General features: G+C 36.0%; 2 protein-coding genes across 5 annotated transcripts; one reads left to right on the forward strand and one right to left on the reverse strand.

The window, feature by feature from the left end:
- Positions 1–3,496: 3,496 nt before the first annotated feature.
- Positions 3,497–6,836, forward strand: LOC133309192 (glycine-rich RNA-binding protein 2, mitochondrial-like). Of its 2 annotated transcripts, none has more exons than XM_061509934.1 (5): positions 3,497–3,604; positions 4,424–4,568; positions 4,645–4,713; positions 5,195–5,301; positions 6,023–6,836. In XM_061509934.1, exons 2-5 carry the CDS (start codon positions 4,433–4,435, stop codon positions 6,530–6,532), a joined length of 822 nt encoding a protein of 273 aa, XP_061365918.1. In that variant the 5' UTR covers positions 3,497–3,604; positions 4,424–4,432; the 3' UTR covers positions 6,533–6,836. The 2 variants fall into 2 exon arrangements, with proteins under 2 accessions (XP_061365918.1, XP_061365920.1); XM_061509936.1 differs by having other exon boundaries at positions 3,571–3,604; positions 4,409–4,568.
- A 1,473-nt stretch (positions 6,837–8,309) lies between these two features.
- Positions 8,310–17,976, reverse strand: LOC133309189 (protein RIK). 3 transcript variants are annotated; one of them, XM_061509929.1, is made up of 12 exons: positions 17,634–17,973; positions 17,165–17,372; positions 15,245–15,346; positions 15,121–15,155; positions 14,958–15,033; positions 14,451–14,582; positions 14,294–14,371; positions 13,884–13,977; positions 13,660–13,777; positions 11,358–12,024; positions 9,118–9,346; positions 8,310–8,898 (listed from the first exon to the last, which is right to left on the reverse strand). In XM_061509929.1, exons 1-12 carry the CDS (start codon positions 17,708–17,710, stop codon positions 8,777–8,779), a joined length of 1,938 nt encoding a protein of 645 aa, XP_061365913.1. In that variant the 5' UTR covers positions 17,711–17,973; the 3' UTR covers positions 8,310–8,776. The 3 variants fall into 3 exon arrangements, with proteins under 3 accessions (XP_061365913.1, XP_061365915.1, XP_061365914.1); XM_061509931.1 differs by lacking the exon at positions 17,634–17,973 and having other exon boundaries at positions 15,245–15,291; positions 17,165–17,273; XM_061509930.1 differs by lacking the exon at positions 8,310–8,898 and having other exon boundaries at positions 9,218–10,480; positions 17,634–17,976.
- Between the last annotated feature and the right edge of the window lie 453 nt (positions 17,977–18,429).

Raw genomic sequence — 18,429 nt, forward strand, 5'->3', positions numbered from 1 at the left:
AAGAGGTGTTTATGCGTTTTCCTCCGGGTTTCTCTCATCATCAACCAGGTCATTCTTGCAAGCTTCAACGTTCACTTTACGGTCTTAAACAGTCTCCACGCAACTGGTTTGCCAAACTTCGCGAGTCTCTTCTTAGTTTTGGGTTTATACAGTCCCAAGCAGATTATACTCTTTTTACATACTCGCATGGCTGCTCTTCGGTTGCTATCCTTGTCTACGTTGATGATATTCTATTAGCAGGCAATGATGTAGCTCTCTGTGATCGTGTCAAAGCTCATCTTCACACTTGGTTTAAAATCAAGGACCTTGGCAATCTCAAGTATTTCCTTGGTATCGAGTTTGCTCGAAGCAAATCCGGTTTCTTTCTCAGTCAAAGAAAATTTACTTTGGATATTATCCAAGAATGTGGACTCCAAGGCTGCAAACCAGCAGCATATCCCATGGACCCTAATCACAAGCTCGCTCTGGCTGACGGTCCTCCATTTGAAGATCCTAAACGATATCGTCGCATTGTTGGGCGCTTAGTATATCTCACTATTACTCGGCCAGAATTAAGCTATGCCGTTCACACGTTGGCTCAATTTTTGCAGAATCCCATGCCCATACACTATGATGCTGTTATTCGTGTGCTTCGATACATTAAAACCAATCCAGGACAAGGTCTTCTACTTCGTTCAGACTCTGATCTTCTTATTCGCTCCTACTGTGATTCGGACTGGGCTAGTTGCCCTCTCACACGGAAATCGGTCACTGGCTACTTTGTCATGCTTGGCAATTCTCCTATCTCCTGGAAAACTAAGAAGCAAAACACTATCTCTCGTTCATCAGCTGAAGCAGAATATCGAGCTATGGCGGCTGCTACTTCTGAACTTATTTGGATCAAATCTTTCCTTAGTTCACTTGGCCTGTCTCACACAGATCCCATGCACCTTTTTTGTGACAGCCAATCCGCTATTCATATTGCCTCCAATCCCGTGTTTCATGAGCGCACAAAGCACATCGAATTGGATTGTCATTTCGTTCGTGAACGTGTCCTCGATAAGACCATTTCCATGAAACATATTCGATCAGATTCTCAGCCTGCTGATATTATGACAAAGGCTCTTGGTTCCAAACAATTTGATTTTTTGGTCTCCAAGTTGGGCATCTCCTCTCTCCATGCTCCAACTTGAGGGGGAGTATTGGGATAGAATTAGTTTGTTACAGATACGTAGGATTAGTTTGTTACAAAGATATGTTATTGTTTCAGCTGTAACTGTTAGCTCCTTATTTTGTTATTGTTGTTCCTGTATATTAGCGCATGATATTGTTGTAACAGTGGTCTATATATTAGACTCTCATTCAATTAATAAAGCTAAGCTGCTAATTCAAAGCATCTTCTGATATCATATATATATCGGGAAAATTGAGTATTCAATCACTGGACATAAGTACCTTATGTCCAGTCACCGCATTATAAATATGTAATGTGAGAAATACATAATTATAATATTAAATTTGTACTTTTCTTTTTCTTTTTCTTCGTAAACTTGTGTGGTGACGTGGAATAGAACGTTATGATTAAAGTCTCCTGGAAGTAGCATCCTATAAAAATAACGTTCGTTTTGTGAGCAGAATAAATTTGTTCAAACCAATTAAAAGAAAGGCAAATTCTGCTTAAATTTATTCACTGAGGCTCTTGGTTTCAACACTGTACTTAACGCTGAAACAAATAAATTTTGTTCCAATAGCCCTTTCTTTAAGACTATTGGGTTTAAAATTAAATTTCTACCAAGTGACTTTGCATAAACAAGCGAAGCACTCGTTTTCTCACTTGGGTTATCTGGAAAATCCATAAAATGAAAGAAGAAGAAGAAGAAGGAATTTATACTACGTTCAGCTGCGACCGGTGGACTAAGATTGAATATTTGAAAAAACAAATGCAATTAGAAGGAATTGGGAATCAACGAAAGAATTATCTACACAATCAATTTTTTTTTTTACAGAGTTTAGCTAAATTTTATCAAAATTTAAACATGATTGTTAGATAAATTAAAGTGATGAGAATCACTCATTTATTCAATATAATCACTCATTTATTCAATATTCGATAACAAGTTTTGCAAATCCGAAATGCCTGCATACAAGAAAAATAGTATAATATATTGTTTAAAGTAGTAAAATCAGTATAATGCTCACATGCACAATGCCACATATACAAGTTATCAAACTCATACATTAGTTCATGAATATGAGAAGGTTCATAAATTGTTCGACTAAATGAAGTTATTGGAGATATGCTCCTTATATTGATTACTTGAATTCAAACATTTGACCAACATGTAATGGTATTAATTCTTCTAAATTAATGTACTAAACCGATATTAAAATTCACCCTCAAGATTGTAATGGAAAAGATGCAGTATCTGCAGATTGATGGAAAACTTAAATTGAAGACACTCATACCGTACGGCGTACAACAACATAAAATCAAATCAAAAACAGCATGAAGTTTTTGTTATAGCCGCAACATAGAAATTTTTATTATAATAAGTGAAGCTTAGTTGCTTAACATCTCTAAAACTATACTATTTGCTTAACCACACGCTTGATAGTGCTTCTACAAGGTGAACATGGATGTGGCTGATTCTGGGGAATTTAAAGGACATGCTCAAGAATCAATTAGAACTTCTAATATAATGGTTTTGTTTTACAATAAATTTTTGTTTCCCTTCTTGATGAAAAATAATTAGAACCTTCCGGCCCCATATAATTTTTCCATGTTCTCACTCATAATAAAATAAAAATAAAAATTGACCATCTTATTACTATTTTTTCTTTCATTTTCCGAAAAATACCCTCCTATCTGTGAGATGGAGCACCTACAAATTATATGGGCTGGAGTGTTGGACTATGAAATACTTCTCCTGATTCTATATTAAAATGAAGTATATTTAACCTCCAAAAAAAGATCAAACCTCCAAAAAAAAAATGAAGTATATTTTCAAGGATAGAGTATTGTAACAACCAATTAAGGTTATTACCAATATTATTATCAATCAATTTCATTGTTAGATCGATTATATTGATCCAACGGTTATATTTATTTTCATCTTTATATGGTTATGATTCTCTATATTTAATATTGTATATTTATTTTCAACTTTGTATGGTTAGGATTTCCCATATTTAATGTGAAAACATTAAATACGAGGAATCGTAATCATAGAAAGATGGAAATATATATAATCGTTTGATCAACATAATCGATCTAATGGTAAAATTAATTGGTAGAAATAATAACCCTAATTGATTGGTACAATATCCTACCCCTATTTTCAAACTAAAAGAAAAATATCAAAAACATAAAATTAACTAAACAAACTTAAAATTTTATTATAACCCAACCATAACAATCAACAAAAAAAAAAAAAAATTCAAAATAGAAAATCTAATTCAAAACGGTTAGCGTTACTTATGCTTCAGCATCTGTACATCACAAAGAGTGGCCACGTGTCAATTCCCAAATCCAAAGCCCTATTTTAGGTCAGCATCTAGCGGCAAGGGTTTTTGGCAGCTTCGCACTGTCTCGAGTCTCAAACACACAGCTGAGAAGCTTCTCAAGGTTCGTAAGATCTCAAGATCAGAACTTTCTTTCAACCCATTTTTTCGATTTCCATTATGATTTCACTGTTATTCTCTGAGGGCTTGTTTGGCCGTTGAACTTTTTTTTTTTTTTTTTTCCATTTACTCGTTAATTGGGTTTCGAACAGTTTGTTATTTTGACCTTGGTAATGGTTAATACTTCTCAAGATTTGATTTTTATGGCCTGCAAGCCTTCTGTTTTGTGCAAAAAGCAAGTGGGTAGTCAAGAAAGAGAATCAAAAAGAAAGAAATGAACTTAAATATTTTGGTTGAGTACTGTTTATGGCTTCTTGGCTTATGGGCTTTTTGCTTACAAGTTGGTGGCAAATCTACTGCACATATGATATGAATATGTATTCAGCATAAATAGAGTTTGCTGGTGCAGTGTATTCCAATGTGGCAAGGGTGGTCTTGAAAAACCATTATACCTTTATTTTATTTTTTTGGTTCTATAATCCATTGTACGTTTATAATTTTAATTGGGAATGAATTGCTTGTTATAGTGTTGCTAAAAGTATTTTCTCAATAGTCATTACTACTATGAGATAACACAAAATTGGTGTAGGCTGTGAACCTCTTCGACCACAACCCTTGATGATCACTTATAATTCTTTGTGCTGTGGCTAATGTGAAATTAGATTGCAGTTTGATCAGATCAGATTGCAACAGCATTAATAATTCTTTTTGATGTGTTAGAAAGTGACCTGGTTGTGGAACTTTTGTACACAGCCAGAGCATAAGTTGCAATGAACAATGAATATATATTCCATATGACTTTTTGCAGTGTGACATTTTTTAGGGTTGAGCAATGGCGTTCATCGGTAAAATTGGAAAGCTACTCAAGAATTCTGCTGTCAAGCACATCAATCAAGATTTTTCTTTGTCTAATCCTTCGGTTTTCCAAGCGATTAGATCCATGTCATCTGCAAAACTTTTTGTTGGAGGTACATTTGTTTATCACGCTGAATATTTTCTAAATGGAACATAGCTATAACTTTTCAAATTTCAATTGCATTGCAGGTATTTCATATAGCACTGATGATATGAGTCTGCGAGAAGCTTTTGCTCGCTATGGAGAAGTAATTGATGGTATTTTCATTCTGACTAAGACAGTTTACTAGTTTTTCATTGTTTCAGGGAGACAACATCAAACAAAAAATTAAGGTTCAACTTGTGAATTTGTCTTTTGAATTTTTCATAGTGAGCCATAGCAAACCAACATTTTCTCTTTATATATAGACTGGCTACCTTTTTTTTTCCATAAATGATTATATTTTAATAAAAGTATAGGCTGCTTATTTATACTTTTGTATACCATTGTTTCTTTTGTGGGTGCATGTTACTTTGTTCCTTGTTCCTCTCTTTTGTAAGAAATAGTTTACAATTGTAGTTGTTACTTGTTAGTTGTGATAGTGTGGTTTGATTGTTAGCAGCTGTATTGTGTGACAAACTAGCAAGCAACAATCAAATGTTTATTTTATAAATGGTGGCTGTGTAAAGCATACATATTTCATACTATGGTGCTTATTGGTTTCAGCACTGAAACTGGTTGTTCTTGATTTTCTTCCAGCAAAGGTTATTATGGATCGTGACACTGGCAGGTCCAGAGGTTTTGGCTTCATAACTTTTGCAACAAGTGAGGATGCGTCTTCTGCTGTTCAAGGCATGGATGGCCAGGTATTATCAGTTTTTTTGGTGATTTATCATGCTGAACTTTTAAAATTAACATTTCTGACATCCATTCACATGGGAAGCATGGTTTTAATTAAAGCCCCCTTTATGAAGAAATTATAAGGTTGTCTTTACTTCACAAAATAGTGAAACACCCCATGTACATTCCTGCAGTATCCAATTGCTGTATTTGGCCGTGGTACAGTAGACATCTTGAATGCAGTAATGATAATTTTTGTTGCAAATGCATGTGGCTGTTCAAACATTAAGCTTGTAGCGTACCAAAAAACATTTCTTTTGAGGCTTCTTGAAGTTCAGTGTAAATAACTTGTGCAACCTGCATAATATTATTCTTGTTGTCGAGAATGCTTTGCTCTAAAGGATCTTCATGACGGGTATTTTTATTACAAGGGTTAGTTTAAAATAATAATGTTAGAGAAACCAAGCAAATTCATACAATATGGAATAAGATTTCGAAACCAAGATTGAGAAATTGAAAGATACAAGATTTAGTACAATATTTTACCGATTAAAATATAATCTTGTTTATTTAAACAAAGAAAGAAGGAATGAGGATACAATTCTTCATGATAGTTGTATTAGAACTTTAGCATCAATTAGTTGTTACTGTTAGATTCAATAGACTAAGCTTGCTACTGTTTGCAAATTTTAAAAGGTTGGCAATGTTTCTTGAGCTTCTGAAATTATATTGTGAATTGTATCACAGGATCTTCATGGTCGAAGGGTACGGGTGAATTATGCCACTGAAAGGTCACGTCCAGGGTTTGGTGGTGGCTATGGAGGTGGTGGCGGAAGTGGCTATGGAGGTGGTGGTGGCTATGGTGGGGGTGGTGGCTATGGCGGCGGAGGCTATGGAGGCAGTGGCGGCTATGGTGGTAGTAATTATGGAGGTAACAACAACAATAGGGGTGAAAGTTATGGAAGTAGTGGTTATGGTGTTACAGGCAACTATGGGGATGGCAATACTGGAACAAATTACACTAGTGGTGGTGCTAGTAATTACCAATTAAATGAAAATTCTGGTGGAGATCTAGGCTTTGGCTCTGACAGCGGAGAACTCGGCCGCAAGTCTGGTTTGGGATATGATGGTCAATTTGGAAGCAACCAAAATGACACAAGAGTCACAGATGATGGAGAATCCATTGAGCCACTTGAAGACAGTCATGTGAGAGAGAACAATGATGAGCCTGATGACTACGCTCAAACCCGGGGGTGAGAGTATTTTCCCAATGAAGAAATTCCTTTGTTAAGAGCGAATAACCTGTGGGGTTGATGATAATTAGATGTGCTTCAAATATTTGTTTGCTCTTCTCTTCCCCTTTTAGCTTTTCTGAACTTCATTGTTTGACTTGAATTTGATAGTTTGTCAGTTCAGCGACTGATGTAAAATAGGATTTGTCTATGCGTGAATTGCAACTATATTTAGAATGATTTTATTTTTGCACCGTTTGACGCTTGGAATGATAAACGGTATATATAAAACTCACTATATTGTAGTCAATAATGTGAAATGGCATGTTTTGAGATTATGGAAATTCAGAGTTGGTGTTATCTATCACTTAAAGAGGAACAGAGGATCACTCTATTTTGGCATTTGTCTGGTGGTCCTCATAATGAAACAACTACAGAGCCATAGAATATGTATGAATTCTGTGCCTAGGTGAAGGAGTTTGTCATTGAAATAGATCTCAAGACATCATTTCAGTCATAGTAGTTAGGCTATTACAGAATTACCATATATGGATTATGGAATATGGCAGCTGTTGGCCCCAGCCTGGAAAGCACGGACATGCAGTTTAAAAAAAAATTTGTGTCGTCTCTGACGTGCAATTAATATTTCGGGACACACAGTTAATGTTCCGACACGGGTTTTTGACACTGGGTTAATGTTTCGATATGCATTCGACATATTTTATTTTTTTAAAATAATTTCTAAATCAATTTTTTTCTATTATGAAATTTGACATTAAAAATTATTTTTGTTTTATATTTGATTGGTTATATAATTTTATTATGGACTGTTATATATATTAAATATAAATTATATTATATATATTAAAAATTATTATTTAATATCAAAACGTGTCAAAATTATAATATTTTTTAAAAGTAATGTGTCATCATGTGGTGTAGGTGCAATATATGTCCCAGCAATGCTAACTAATTTCACTGGTGGTAACAGCAAGACCTCCGTGTCAACGGTAAGGACAGCCTAAAATATTTTTTCAAAACCATCCTGGTCTCGTGGTATACTAAGGCCGGTATTATACGACAACCATAATCATCTTCCATAATCCATTAAAAACTCTATGGCAATGATTTCCAACCTTCCTAAGGTCCATAACTGATCAGAGTTATGCTTCATAAACAAAAGTGTTATAATTGTAAGACTCGTGCAGGAGTCAATATTGCCTGGGTTAATACATTGAGACTTAAAATTACCCAAACAAGAATTGGAACAGCCTTGGGAAACCATCCTGAAAATTGGCAAAAGTTCCCGACCAGTTGAAAGATTGAAATTATTACTTTTAAAGCTGTGGCTTATTTTAGAGCTTTGATTTATTGTCAAACTCCGAACCGTGAAAATACTAAGAGGCTTTTGTTGGTCAAGGTGCTTTAGTTGGCACCTCAAGCGTAAAACTTGAAATTTATCTCTAAATTCTTGCCATGACCAATTTTTGAACCGTAACTTCTAATTTCGCGATCAACAGTTCCTAAGCCCCACCAAAGATAAAATCAATTTAAAATTTAAAATGAATCATGTTCTTGCCACCGCCAAAAATGTTAAGACAAAACAGAAACTTGAACAACGAAAATCTACTATTATGATTTACTTTAAGAGGATACGAGAGTTTTGGCAATTTATATTTATATCCAATACAATTTTTCTGTATCTGAATGAGGTATTTTCAATAAATTATAGCATAACAGCTATAGAACAGCAATCAGGCAATAATGTTGAGTTGCAGTGAAAAGAAAGGTAACCCATTGGAGAACGGAAAAACAAAATAACAGGTTTTGTAATTGCATGTTCTATCTTTACTGGGAACAGCAGTTACATTGATAAATCAGGAAGAGTCCTAAAGAAGGTGCCAACTATTAAAAAGGGGCAGAAGCAAAAACCAGTGTTCAATCCCTTATCGCAGCACCTTAAATCAAATTAGATACCAACTTGCTAAAAATACACGACCAGTGTACATGTATACTCAAATTAGGACAAAACTACAACAGATATACTAGTCTCACAAAGCATATGAGAATGTGCAATTACGACCTTTAAAGTCTAAATACTACTCAACAACCAACTAGTTTGCTCCAAAAATCATGCTCAGGGCTTCCACCTCCGTTCCCCTGGAAAGAGTAACCATAGCCATAATCAGCAAGCACTAATGCGATGGCTCAATCCCAACGCAATTAATTACTTATTTACATCTGTTATGTCCAACATCCACTTTACAGCTTATAAAGCCCAGAAAGGCTTTTGAACCCCAATTGCTTGGGCAGTTTGAGGAAGTGATTCATCGCTAGAATCGTCTAGATCATCATCATCCTCTCCATATTCCATCAGCTTGACCAAAGTATCTGAAATAAACAAAGAAGTTACACAAAAGAACAATCTAAAAGATGGCCAGTAAAGAAGGCATTGTAAAGTAAAATTACAGGGACACAAAGCAGACAATAAATGCTCCATACTACAAACTACAGAGAAAACAAAGAATAACACATCAAAGCAACATTAAAGTTGCTCAAACAAGATAATCAATGCCTGATATAGTTAGTAAAAGCAGGCTTAATTCTCACCAGGAACTGTATCAGACTTTTTCTTAAGTAAATTCTTGCTGCCATCTTGTACTTTAACTTCAGAATCACAAAATTTAGGTGAAGGAGGTGGAGTGGGCATGGTTATTGGTGGAGGTGGTGGCATCCCATTGGATAATGGCAGCATCAACCTCTTAGGAGCAGGCATATTCGATACATTCCTCACAACCAGATCATCAGATTGTTCATTAGGTTTTAGATGTTCCAATCCCTGCAATTGAGTTAGAGTGGGAGAAAACAAAAATCCAAACACAACTTCTGAATCAGATATTTTACTAATTGTTCCAACACAAAAAACTACAAGTCAATCAAGATTCTCAACTGCAGAGAAAAGCAAATGCAGAAAACAAGGTAAAACAATATAAGGTAGGATGAACAAGCAATGACTTGATAGTAGAGTACCATTCAAAACATGACCTAGTGTCACATTAATGATAACAGCAGAAAAGTACAGAAAATTTGTAGACTGCCGGTTGTGTAAACGGATGATTTAACATAAATAAAATGGAAGGTGCAGAGGAATTTGTAGTGGTAACCCATGCTTCCAATAGATAGTGTGATTGGCAAGATAACAGTACAACAGCAGCTCGAATTTTCCTGATGGGTTTGAGCACCAGTACCAAATGTAGCATTGATGTCAAATATCAAGATTAACAAGTCTTGCACACAAAACCGAATTTTTTGGTTAGCGATGGGTTTATTGGTAGTAAACAAGAACTGAGTTTTTGGTAAGTGATAGGTTTATTGATTGCACACAAAACTGAGTTTTTTTTTATGAATCATTTCAAGGGGCACAGGACTACGTCTACCAAGATTTCACATTGGCCTAAGACAAAGGCAAGAAGTTTAAGTGAGATGGTATCTTATAACCTCCTTTAGGATAAGGTCCACAATGCCAGGGTTTTCTAAAAATTTGATATTTAAGAGTGTCTATTCAATGGATAACCAAGAGAATGAAAGAGCTTCACGTACTTTCACTCACATTTTTAATCTTATTCCTTTTCTTATTATACCTTACGATGATATCTCATTCTCTACTCTTATATTCTCTCCTATCTCTAATTGTCTTTTTCACTACAAGAGACTGTATCAATTTGGTACTGGTAAACCATTTTCTTCAGGATATTGGCAGTCCATATATGCCAACATCTTTGGCAACAATTTTACCAATGAAGAAAAAAACAATCAAAATAACATCTTGGATTGGCAAGGGAAAATGCTGTGCAGCCACAAGCACCCTCTTAACTTCTCCAAAACTGAAAGCCCTGCCAAACATACAAACCAACGGCCCAACAAACAGGTTCAGTGTCAGCCAACTAGCTTCATGGAAGGTCAGAGAAAATACCTGGAATATTAAGCATTAACAGTCAGCACAAGATAATATGTTTAGATCAGAACAGAGCTAGAGATGAAGAGCATTTGAGAGAAAAAATTTGTACTTTTATTTTCTCTGATAAAAAAAGAAAATTATAAAGAAGAAAGAAAATAATTAATAGTTCAGTTTAAGATGGTAAGGTATCCACGGACAGGTATAACTGTACTTAAGAATAACAAGGCTCTCTGTTCCAGTTATATCCACAAGTGTTTTACTTTATTTCATTTTATTTTTATCAAATGGCAAGTTCATCTAAAAATACAAGCTGGAAGTGCATAAGCAAAAGGCATGCACCATGTAAGTATAAGAAAACATGAAGACAACAAGGCCCTCAATTCCTGATATGTATCCACAAGTAATTTGCTTTATTTCATTTTCTCTTTCTCAAATGGCAAGTTCATCTATAAATACACGCTGAAAATGAATATTCAAAATACATGCAGCAAGCAACATGTAAGTATAAGAAACACTCCCCAGGCTGTGATCAGAACAGAGGGGGCGGGGTAAGAAATAATAATGGAAGAGTAAACAATCATAGCTTCTACCCTGGAAAAAAGATGAATTCTTATCAAATCAGTCAATTTGGAGGCATTTAGATCACATTATGGTGCCCCTCATTACAGCCCTGATAGCAGGTCATAAAATATTCAAATCTCCCCATCCAATTAATAGTATATCAGAATCCATAGTGCACAGGTAGAATTAAATCTGACTTCCTACAAACCAAGCCCTTTTATTCATTTACAAGCTTACTAGAAACTAAAATTAAATAAAGGGGGTTGAATGATATTTCCCTTGATACATGCAATGTTGTATTTAAAGAATTTATCAATGGCAATGCAAAGACCTGATTGAGTTTTTTTGTGCCCTTCAAACCAACTGGTAATTCTTGAAACTTCCGCTTCTGAGGCGTCCGTTTCTCCTTTTCAAGACGAGAGCTTGTGGTTGACTTGGATTCTTTGTTTGATGCTGATGTTGTGGGAGCAACTGTTGAAGCAACAGGAGGCGAGTGTCTTAGGGCAAGGGCAACTTGTTGCAAAGGGGTGGCTTGAGGATATATTCCACCATATCCAATATAGCTAGTCCCACCTGATACTGAAGGGGGAGTATAATTAATCATGTTTGCTGGAAGTCCAGAGCTTAAATATCCTGCAGATTGTGGTGTAGTCCCTGATGTGAGGGCACTGGTGACCCCAGGCACTCCAACCAAGGAAGCTGGAGGAACTGGTGTCGAGACCACAGTTGATGACATCGAACTAGTGGTTAGGCCTGTACTAGCCTCTAGCTCAATTCCAGACCTCTGAACTCCAGTCAACAACTGCTGTGGAGGTGGAACGGCGCTATAAACTTGTTGCAGGGGTGAAATGGCAGTAGGAATCTGATTTAACAATGAGGGGCCACTATAAACCTGCTGGGGTGGTGGAACCGCACTATATACCTGCTGGGTAGGTGGAACAGCACCATATACCTGCTGTGGAGGTGGAACAGCACTATAAACCTTACATGATGAAACCCTATGACAGTTAAACCATAAGTTATTTCCTAAAACTTATACAAATCCGACTTAAAAGTAATTTATCACAGTACCAACATTAAAAATAACTAAAAACATAGTTCAAAGAATTGAAATGGCAGAAGGCTGGGGTAATTTTCTCAGCTATCTATCAGATTTACCAGACCTCAGCTTCCCACCCTTGCACTGCCCTCTCAACAAGCTCAATCTCAACACCAAGAAAATTAAAATTCAATACAAACCACACAAATTTTAAATTTAATATTTAAATCAACCAACAAAGTCCAGAGTTCAAATTGCCAAGTTAAAGTACACGGTCCATATTAAAGAACCTTGTCTGCAATATGGAAGTACTCAAATTGCAAACTAAAATAACAAATAGTAATAGTAGGATATTTATAAGTGTGTCAATAAGAGAGACAGACAGAAAAATAAAGGAAACATACATTAATGAAAATGTTTTGGTGGCCATCATGTGATTCTGTCATGGAAGTGAATGGAGACAAAATCTATTAGGTATCAGCCTAAAATCCACAACTCTAGGGAATAGAGTGCTAGTCTTCATCGTACGAACTTGCACCAATCCCAGAGCATTCATTTTCAACTTGTAATTCAACCTAATGTACCTACATCTCTGCAAATTGTAATGTCCCACATCGGTTGGAGAGGGGAACGAAGCATGCCTTATAAGGGTGTGGATACCTCTTCTAGTGTGAGGCCTTTTGTGGGGTGTCCCAAGAAACAAAACCGTGAGCTCGACGGTGCTTGTGCGCGGGGCAAAGCGGACAATATCATGCTACAGGGTTTGGGGCTGTTACATTTGGTATTAGAGCCTGGCCCTGGACCGGTGTGTACAGCGGGGACGCTGTATTCCCAGTGGGGGAGGATGTAATGTCCCACATCGGTTGGAGAGGGGAACGAAGCATGCCTTATAAGGGTGTGGATACCTCTTCTAGTGTGAGGCCTTTTGTGGGGTGTCCCAAGAAACAAAACCGTGAGCTCGACGGTGCTTGTGCGCGGGGCAAAGCGGACAATATCATGCTACAGGGTTTGGGGCTATTACACAAATTAACCTAAATCTTCTCATCTTCTTTTAGGTATTAGTTTCTCCTAGAACATAGCACCTTAAAGCAGCAATTGTTTACAGAGGCATCGACCACTCACCAGGCATCAGAAGCATGGCCACACACCTGAGCCTTTGACATCATTCTGGTCTAACTTAATATGAAATCAAATCTCTTACGTTAAAGAGAGGATCCATGTTTTTCCAGGATAGGTGGAGAAAAAGTTATTATTTATACCCTTTTCCTAAATGGAACAAAACCAAAGTAATATTCCAAAAATTCACTGCAAATGCACAAGGGTAGTAACAATTCCATTAATGAAAAAGATATGTTCAATTGTTCACACATTGACATTAGTATGTGGTACAAGAAATTTGGATTATCAAAAGGTATGTTGTCATGTTCCATTAATTATCAACTAGAAATTTGAATTTTCTACAAAAATATTTGTTTCTACATGGTAAGAGCTAAATATCTGAGAAGACACGAAGCATTTCCTAAATTTTTCACTCTAGGTAGAATCAAGATCTGGTTCACAGATCCTATGCCGATCACAGTATAAAATTATATACCTCAAAGCACCGCACTCCACACTGATTGTATCCAAAAGATTTTCAGCCAAACACTTAGCATCTTCAAGACTTTTTGCATTGTTACTAGACAAAAAAATATGCAGGGGCTGCTGTCCATCTGCAACCAGAAAAGAAGTCAAATTGAAAACCATGAATATAAAAAATATGCTGTGTTGAAATAACATGCCCTTCAGAAGTTCAGATCATACAAATGGAGAAAGTACCTTCTCCGTTCGAGCATTCATTGTTTCCAGAACCATGTCCTCTCAGTATAACTGTTGCTCCTGTTTCATTCATAATGTGATTTATATACTGGTCCTGCACGATCAAATCCAAACCACCACCAACACCAAAACAATTTCTCCCAATTGTATGGAGATGTCAGAGAAAGCTTGAAACATTAGATTATCTCGACTTCATTATATGCAAATAAACTTCAGAAACTATCAAAGTAAATGACTATATCAACACATCAAAGACCATCAAATGAGACCCAAAAAGCCAACAGATTATAGAAGAGAAACTTCTACCAGTCCTCTCATAAAATTCGAGGCTATCTTGTCCACATATGGTCATAAACAAAACCAGCCTCCAAGGGAGACTAGACAAATGAATTAGGTAGGGAAGGACTCACATTTGGTCCACGTATACGAGCAACAATGTTCAATGATGGGTCAGCATCAAAGCCCAAAAACACACATGTGCTCAGCGCCTGATTCAGGAAGATATTTCAGTTGTCGACACATCACATTACAACGGTACACATACACTAGTATGTGATGAATGTGTACCTTCAGTCCATTAGCCAAAGCTGAAGGTGAAGCAGAAGAAATTGCATGTGAATTTTGTCCCTGTCTCAGCATTTCTTCAATCATCGCAGCAGCACGATCAACAGCTAGAATCCGTTCTGCTGTCTCTTTTATCTGTGATATAATTTGACGTCACCAAAAGCAAACCAAAATATGTAATCAATTCCTGTGAAGCACTACAATTACTGTGTCATGAGTGATGATACAACAAAGCTATGTGGTTCTTTTTTCAAGAATAAGAAAACATTTTAAGTTACAAAGAACTCCATCAATCTCTTTCATATGACATTTCATTTATTACTCTGACTAGACTTTATTCTTCTTTTGACTATTCGGACCTTTCCAATCTATACACCTGATCGCACTACTTTATAAAGAAATAAATGTTTACTTTCATATCAAAATAAAGAAGTACACAAAAATATCTAATTAAATCTGATTATTTAACCCAATCATCATGCTATAGGGAAAACAAGCAGCTGCTTTTACATGAGCTCCTGCAGAGATGTGAAGATAAAGCGGCTTCTCTCCATCAAGCGGTGCATTAGGCGGTCGATACTTCCCCCTGTGCATAAATTCCGCATGCACATTACATACAGAGGTATAGAAAACACTACAATGACTATAGAAATGCATTAAAAGACCTACAAACCTAGTTATAACTATAGCACCAGTGCACTTCTGGATCTGCATGAAGAAGAAAATTGATCATTAAAGATGAAAATTAAGAGAAGCTCAGAGTTAAAAGGATGCAGATTTGATTGCATATAAGTCACCTCCTCTTGTGTCTGGCGTTTTGTCAACTTGTAACGAACAGAAGACTCTGCATCATTTATGACAATTTCTCGAGCAATTATTAATTCATCTTGGATCTTCGGCTACATGAAAACTCATCCCAAAATCAAGATACAGAACTTGAAATACATTTTAAAAAATACAAAACAAGTTCATACTTCATAATAAAAAAATGATGTAAAAAATTAAGTGGAAAAAAAAGGCTTCAGCAGCATATAGCCAAATACCTATGTATATAAACACTTACCAATTACAAATATTATACAGCATGAATTTACACTTAAGCAATTATTCTAAGGAAATTATAATGAAAAAAATATATATGGAATGACATAGAACACATACTTGTTGAAATACTCATAATCATACAAAAAGTAATAAAAATTAACAAAACCACTAGAACAGGCTATTAATGACAACATAAAGCACAAAAATCGAAGTCATTGATTTCACCCCATCCCAAAAACCATTCTGCAAACTTATGAGCAACAGGTCTGAGAAGTACAAATGGGTCAAGCTAACTTTTAATATTATAATGTGGAAATATACACGATCTTAAATAGAAACCTGCCTGAAAGGGTATAGTTACAGAGAATGAGCAGCTGAATCTATCAAATCATTGTCAAACAACAAACTAATTTTGCAGAATTTCTGAAGTTTCGATATCAAGATATCATCGTGGACTGGAGCAAGCTCCCAAGAGGAATAAAGACTAGAGAGGACAACTTCAAGTGTGCCTTAATAGAGCTAAGCACAATAATAATCTACTTATCAATTCCATAAGGTTGTCATGAAGTCCCTGTGAAGCAAAGCAAGCTCCACACATGGATAAACAAAGGTGTATGAGCCTATGAGGTACAGTGAAAAGATGTCATACTATTCTAAAAGGCATTACGAAGCTTTATACAAGTGAGGTAGAAAACCCAATAGTGTATAACATGAGTGGAATAAATGTGGAGCAAATTCTTAGAGAAATACTCTTTGCATCATGTATTTAGATTATACTAAGTTTTCAGAGCTTGAAAGGGAAAAACATTGTTTCATTAGTGTAGAAACAAAGAGGTTTTTGATCTGTATTGTAAAATACACCACTTTGAGATAAATTTGTGACTTGTGAGATTACTCTTTGAAATAGCTTATTCTAACTTGGAAAGGCTAAGGTTGAAGAAATACTACTGAGCTTCTGTAAAATCTCAGGTTTTCACTTGGAGACCAATATAAAATTGCATGCTCAATCTCTTGTTTGTCATTTTGTTTCTGCTTGCATACTTGCATCTTTGCATAATATCTTCATTTTAGATTGAGTTTATGCAAATATGCTTCAGTGGGTATCTTAAAACTCGTGAGAAAAATTGGATTCCTGGCACTCCTCTGGTCTGCCATTTTTTTGTCCTCTCTCTAATGGCTGACTGTTATAAGTATTGTTTATATTTCAACCAAAAAAAAGGGTATTGCATATATAACTTGCTGTACTAAATTGGGAAATCTCTATTTGCACTTTACTTGGACAATAGCCTTATGAATAGTTGTAAGAATGTAGAAAAAACTTTTTGGCTATACAAAAGGAGAGATCCTTGTTTCCGCATAATCATAGCTTATTCTTATAAACTTTTGTCCTGAAATATTATTTCTTATTGGGCTAAAGATTTGGTTTTTAAAAATGAAGAAACTTATATGGGCACACAATTCATCCCCCTTTATTGTGTTTCTTAAACCTTGGAAAATCTATTTGAATTCCCATATCATTCAGGCACCAAGTTTACAAATCCTTGGATGAAATTTCATTGAACAACTACGCACCACCTTGGAAAATCTATTTACAATCCCCTTTCCTAAAACAATAAATTGTTGATATCTAATCCTGCAAGCATGATAAAGATTGTAAGGATTAGATATCTCACTTGACTTGAATTTTGGGCAGCAGCAGCAGTGTGTTGCTGAACTGAAGCTGCCAATGGATTCGTCAAAAGAACACCGGAGATCATAGGAGTCACACCCGGAAACGAAATACCGGCAAGGGGCAAAGCATTGCTCAGTGGAAGGACTCCAGGGACTGACATCCCAACTGGTACCAAGGACTCTGCCGGTTGATCCCACTTTCTCTTCTTTCTACACCAAAAGACAAAAGATTCACACAAAACATACATCAAATCCAAAAGTGTCAATCTCGTTTAGCATTTCCATTACTTGACAGTATAACCCTAAAAGCTTGAGCATTGAGCTATTCAAATGATTCCAATTCCATAAATTAAAAAAAAAAAAGAAAAAAAGACAAACTAGTTGATGAAATTAACACCGCACAAAAGCACAAACAATTTCACATAATTTACAAAACGCAAAAAGGAATATGTTTCAGTGAAGTAGGTTTACCTCTGCCTTGTTTGCGAAGCATCGTTCGCCACAGAGGCTTCACCGGAAGAAACCCTAATGCTACTATCCTCTGTCATTCTCCAAGCGATTATCGATTGGCTTCGTTAATCAAAATGAAAAAAATTGTTATCAAAAAAAAAAAAAATGAAAAAAATTTGCTTAATTTCTTCGCTTTTTGCTTCTCTTTGCTCCTTCGTTTTCGATAACCACAAAAAAAAAAAAAAAGGATTCGCGTAAGCTTCAGTATTGAATGAGGGATCGGTAAAACGGGGTTTTGTGGCAATTTATGTATAACGCTCTGCTTTTTCTTTCGGCCCAGGAAAAGCTGCCACAAGTCGTTTTATTGCATGACGCGAGATGGGATTAAACGACACGATGCAAAGATTAAACGAAGGTAATGTTTGATAAAATATAAGGTTGTCGTCTATTTAATGCTAGGGATGACTCTACAGGTGCCAAACAATTTTTTACAACCCCACCCCACCCCACCCCACCTCACCCAGGTCGATTCTTCCGGGTCACTGACCCTCTTTCTCTGAAAGTTCGGGTTAGTAGTTAGATCTTACTTGCATGTTGACCTCTCTAACTTTTGAAACTTTCGGTTGAACCCGTGACTCCTGAGTTAGAGGGGTCATTGCATTTTTTCTAAAATAAAAAAAATTATACACGAAATGACGTCGTTTGATGTGCAAAAAAGAAAAAACAAAACAAAAACTTGTTGCTGCCTAGATTTAGAACTAGATCTGAAATCTGAATTATTCTTCTTCTTCTCTTCTGATCTTCTCTTTCAGACCCA

Source organism: Gastrolobium bilobum, unplaced genomic scaffold, assembly GCF_033153095.1.
Source record: "Gastrolobium bilobum isolate Gb01-03AN ecotype WA unplaced genomic scaffold, APGP_CSIRO_Gbil_v1 utg7600, whole genome shotgun sequence".
Lineage (NCBI taxonomy): Eukaryota > Viridiplantae > Streptophyta > Magnoliopsida > Fabales > Fabaceae > Gastrolobium > Gastrolobium bilobum.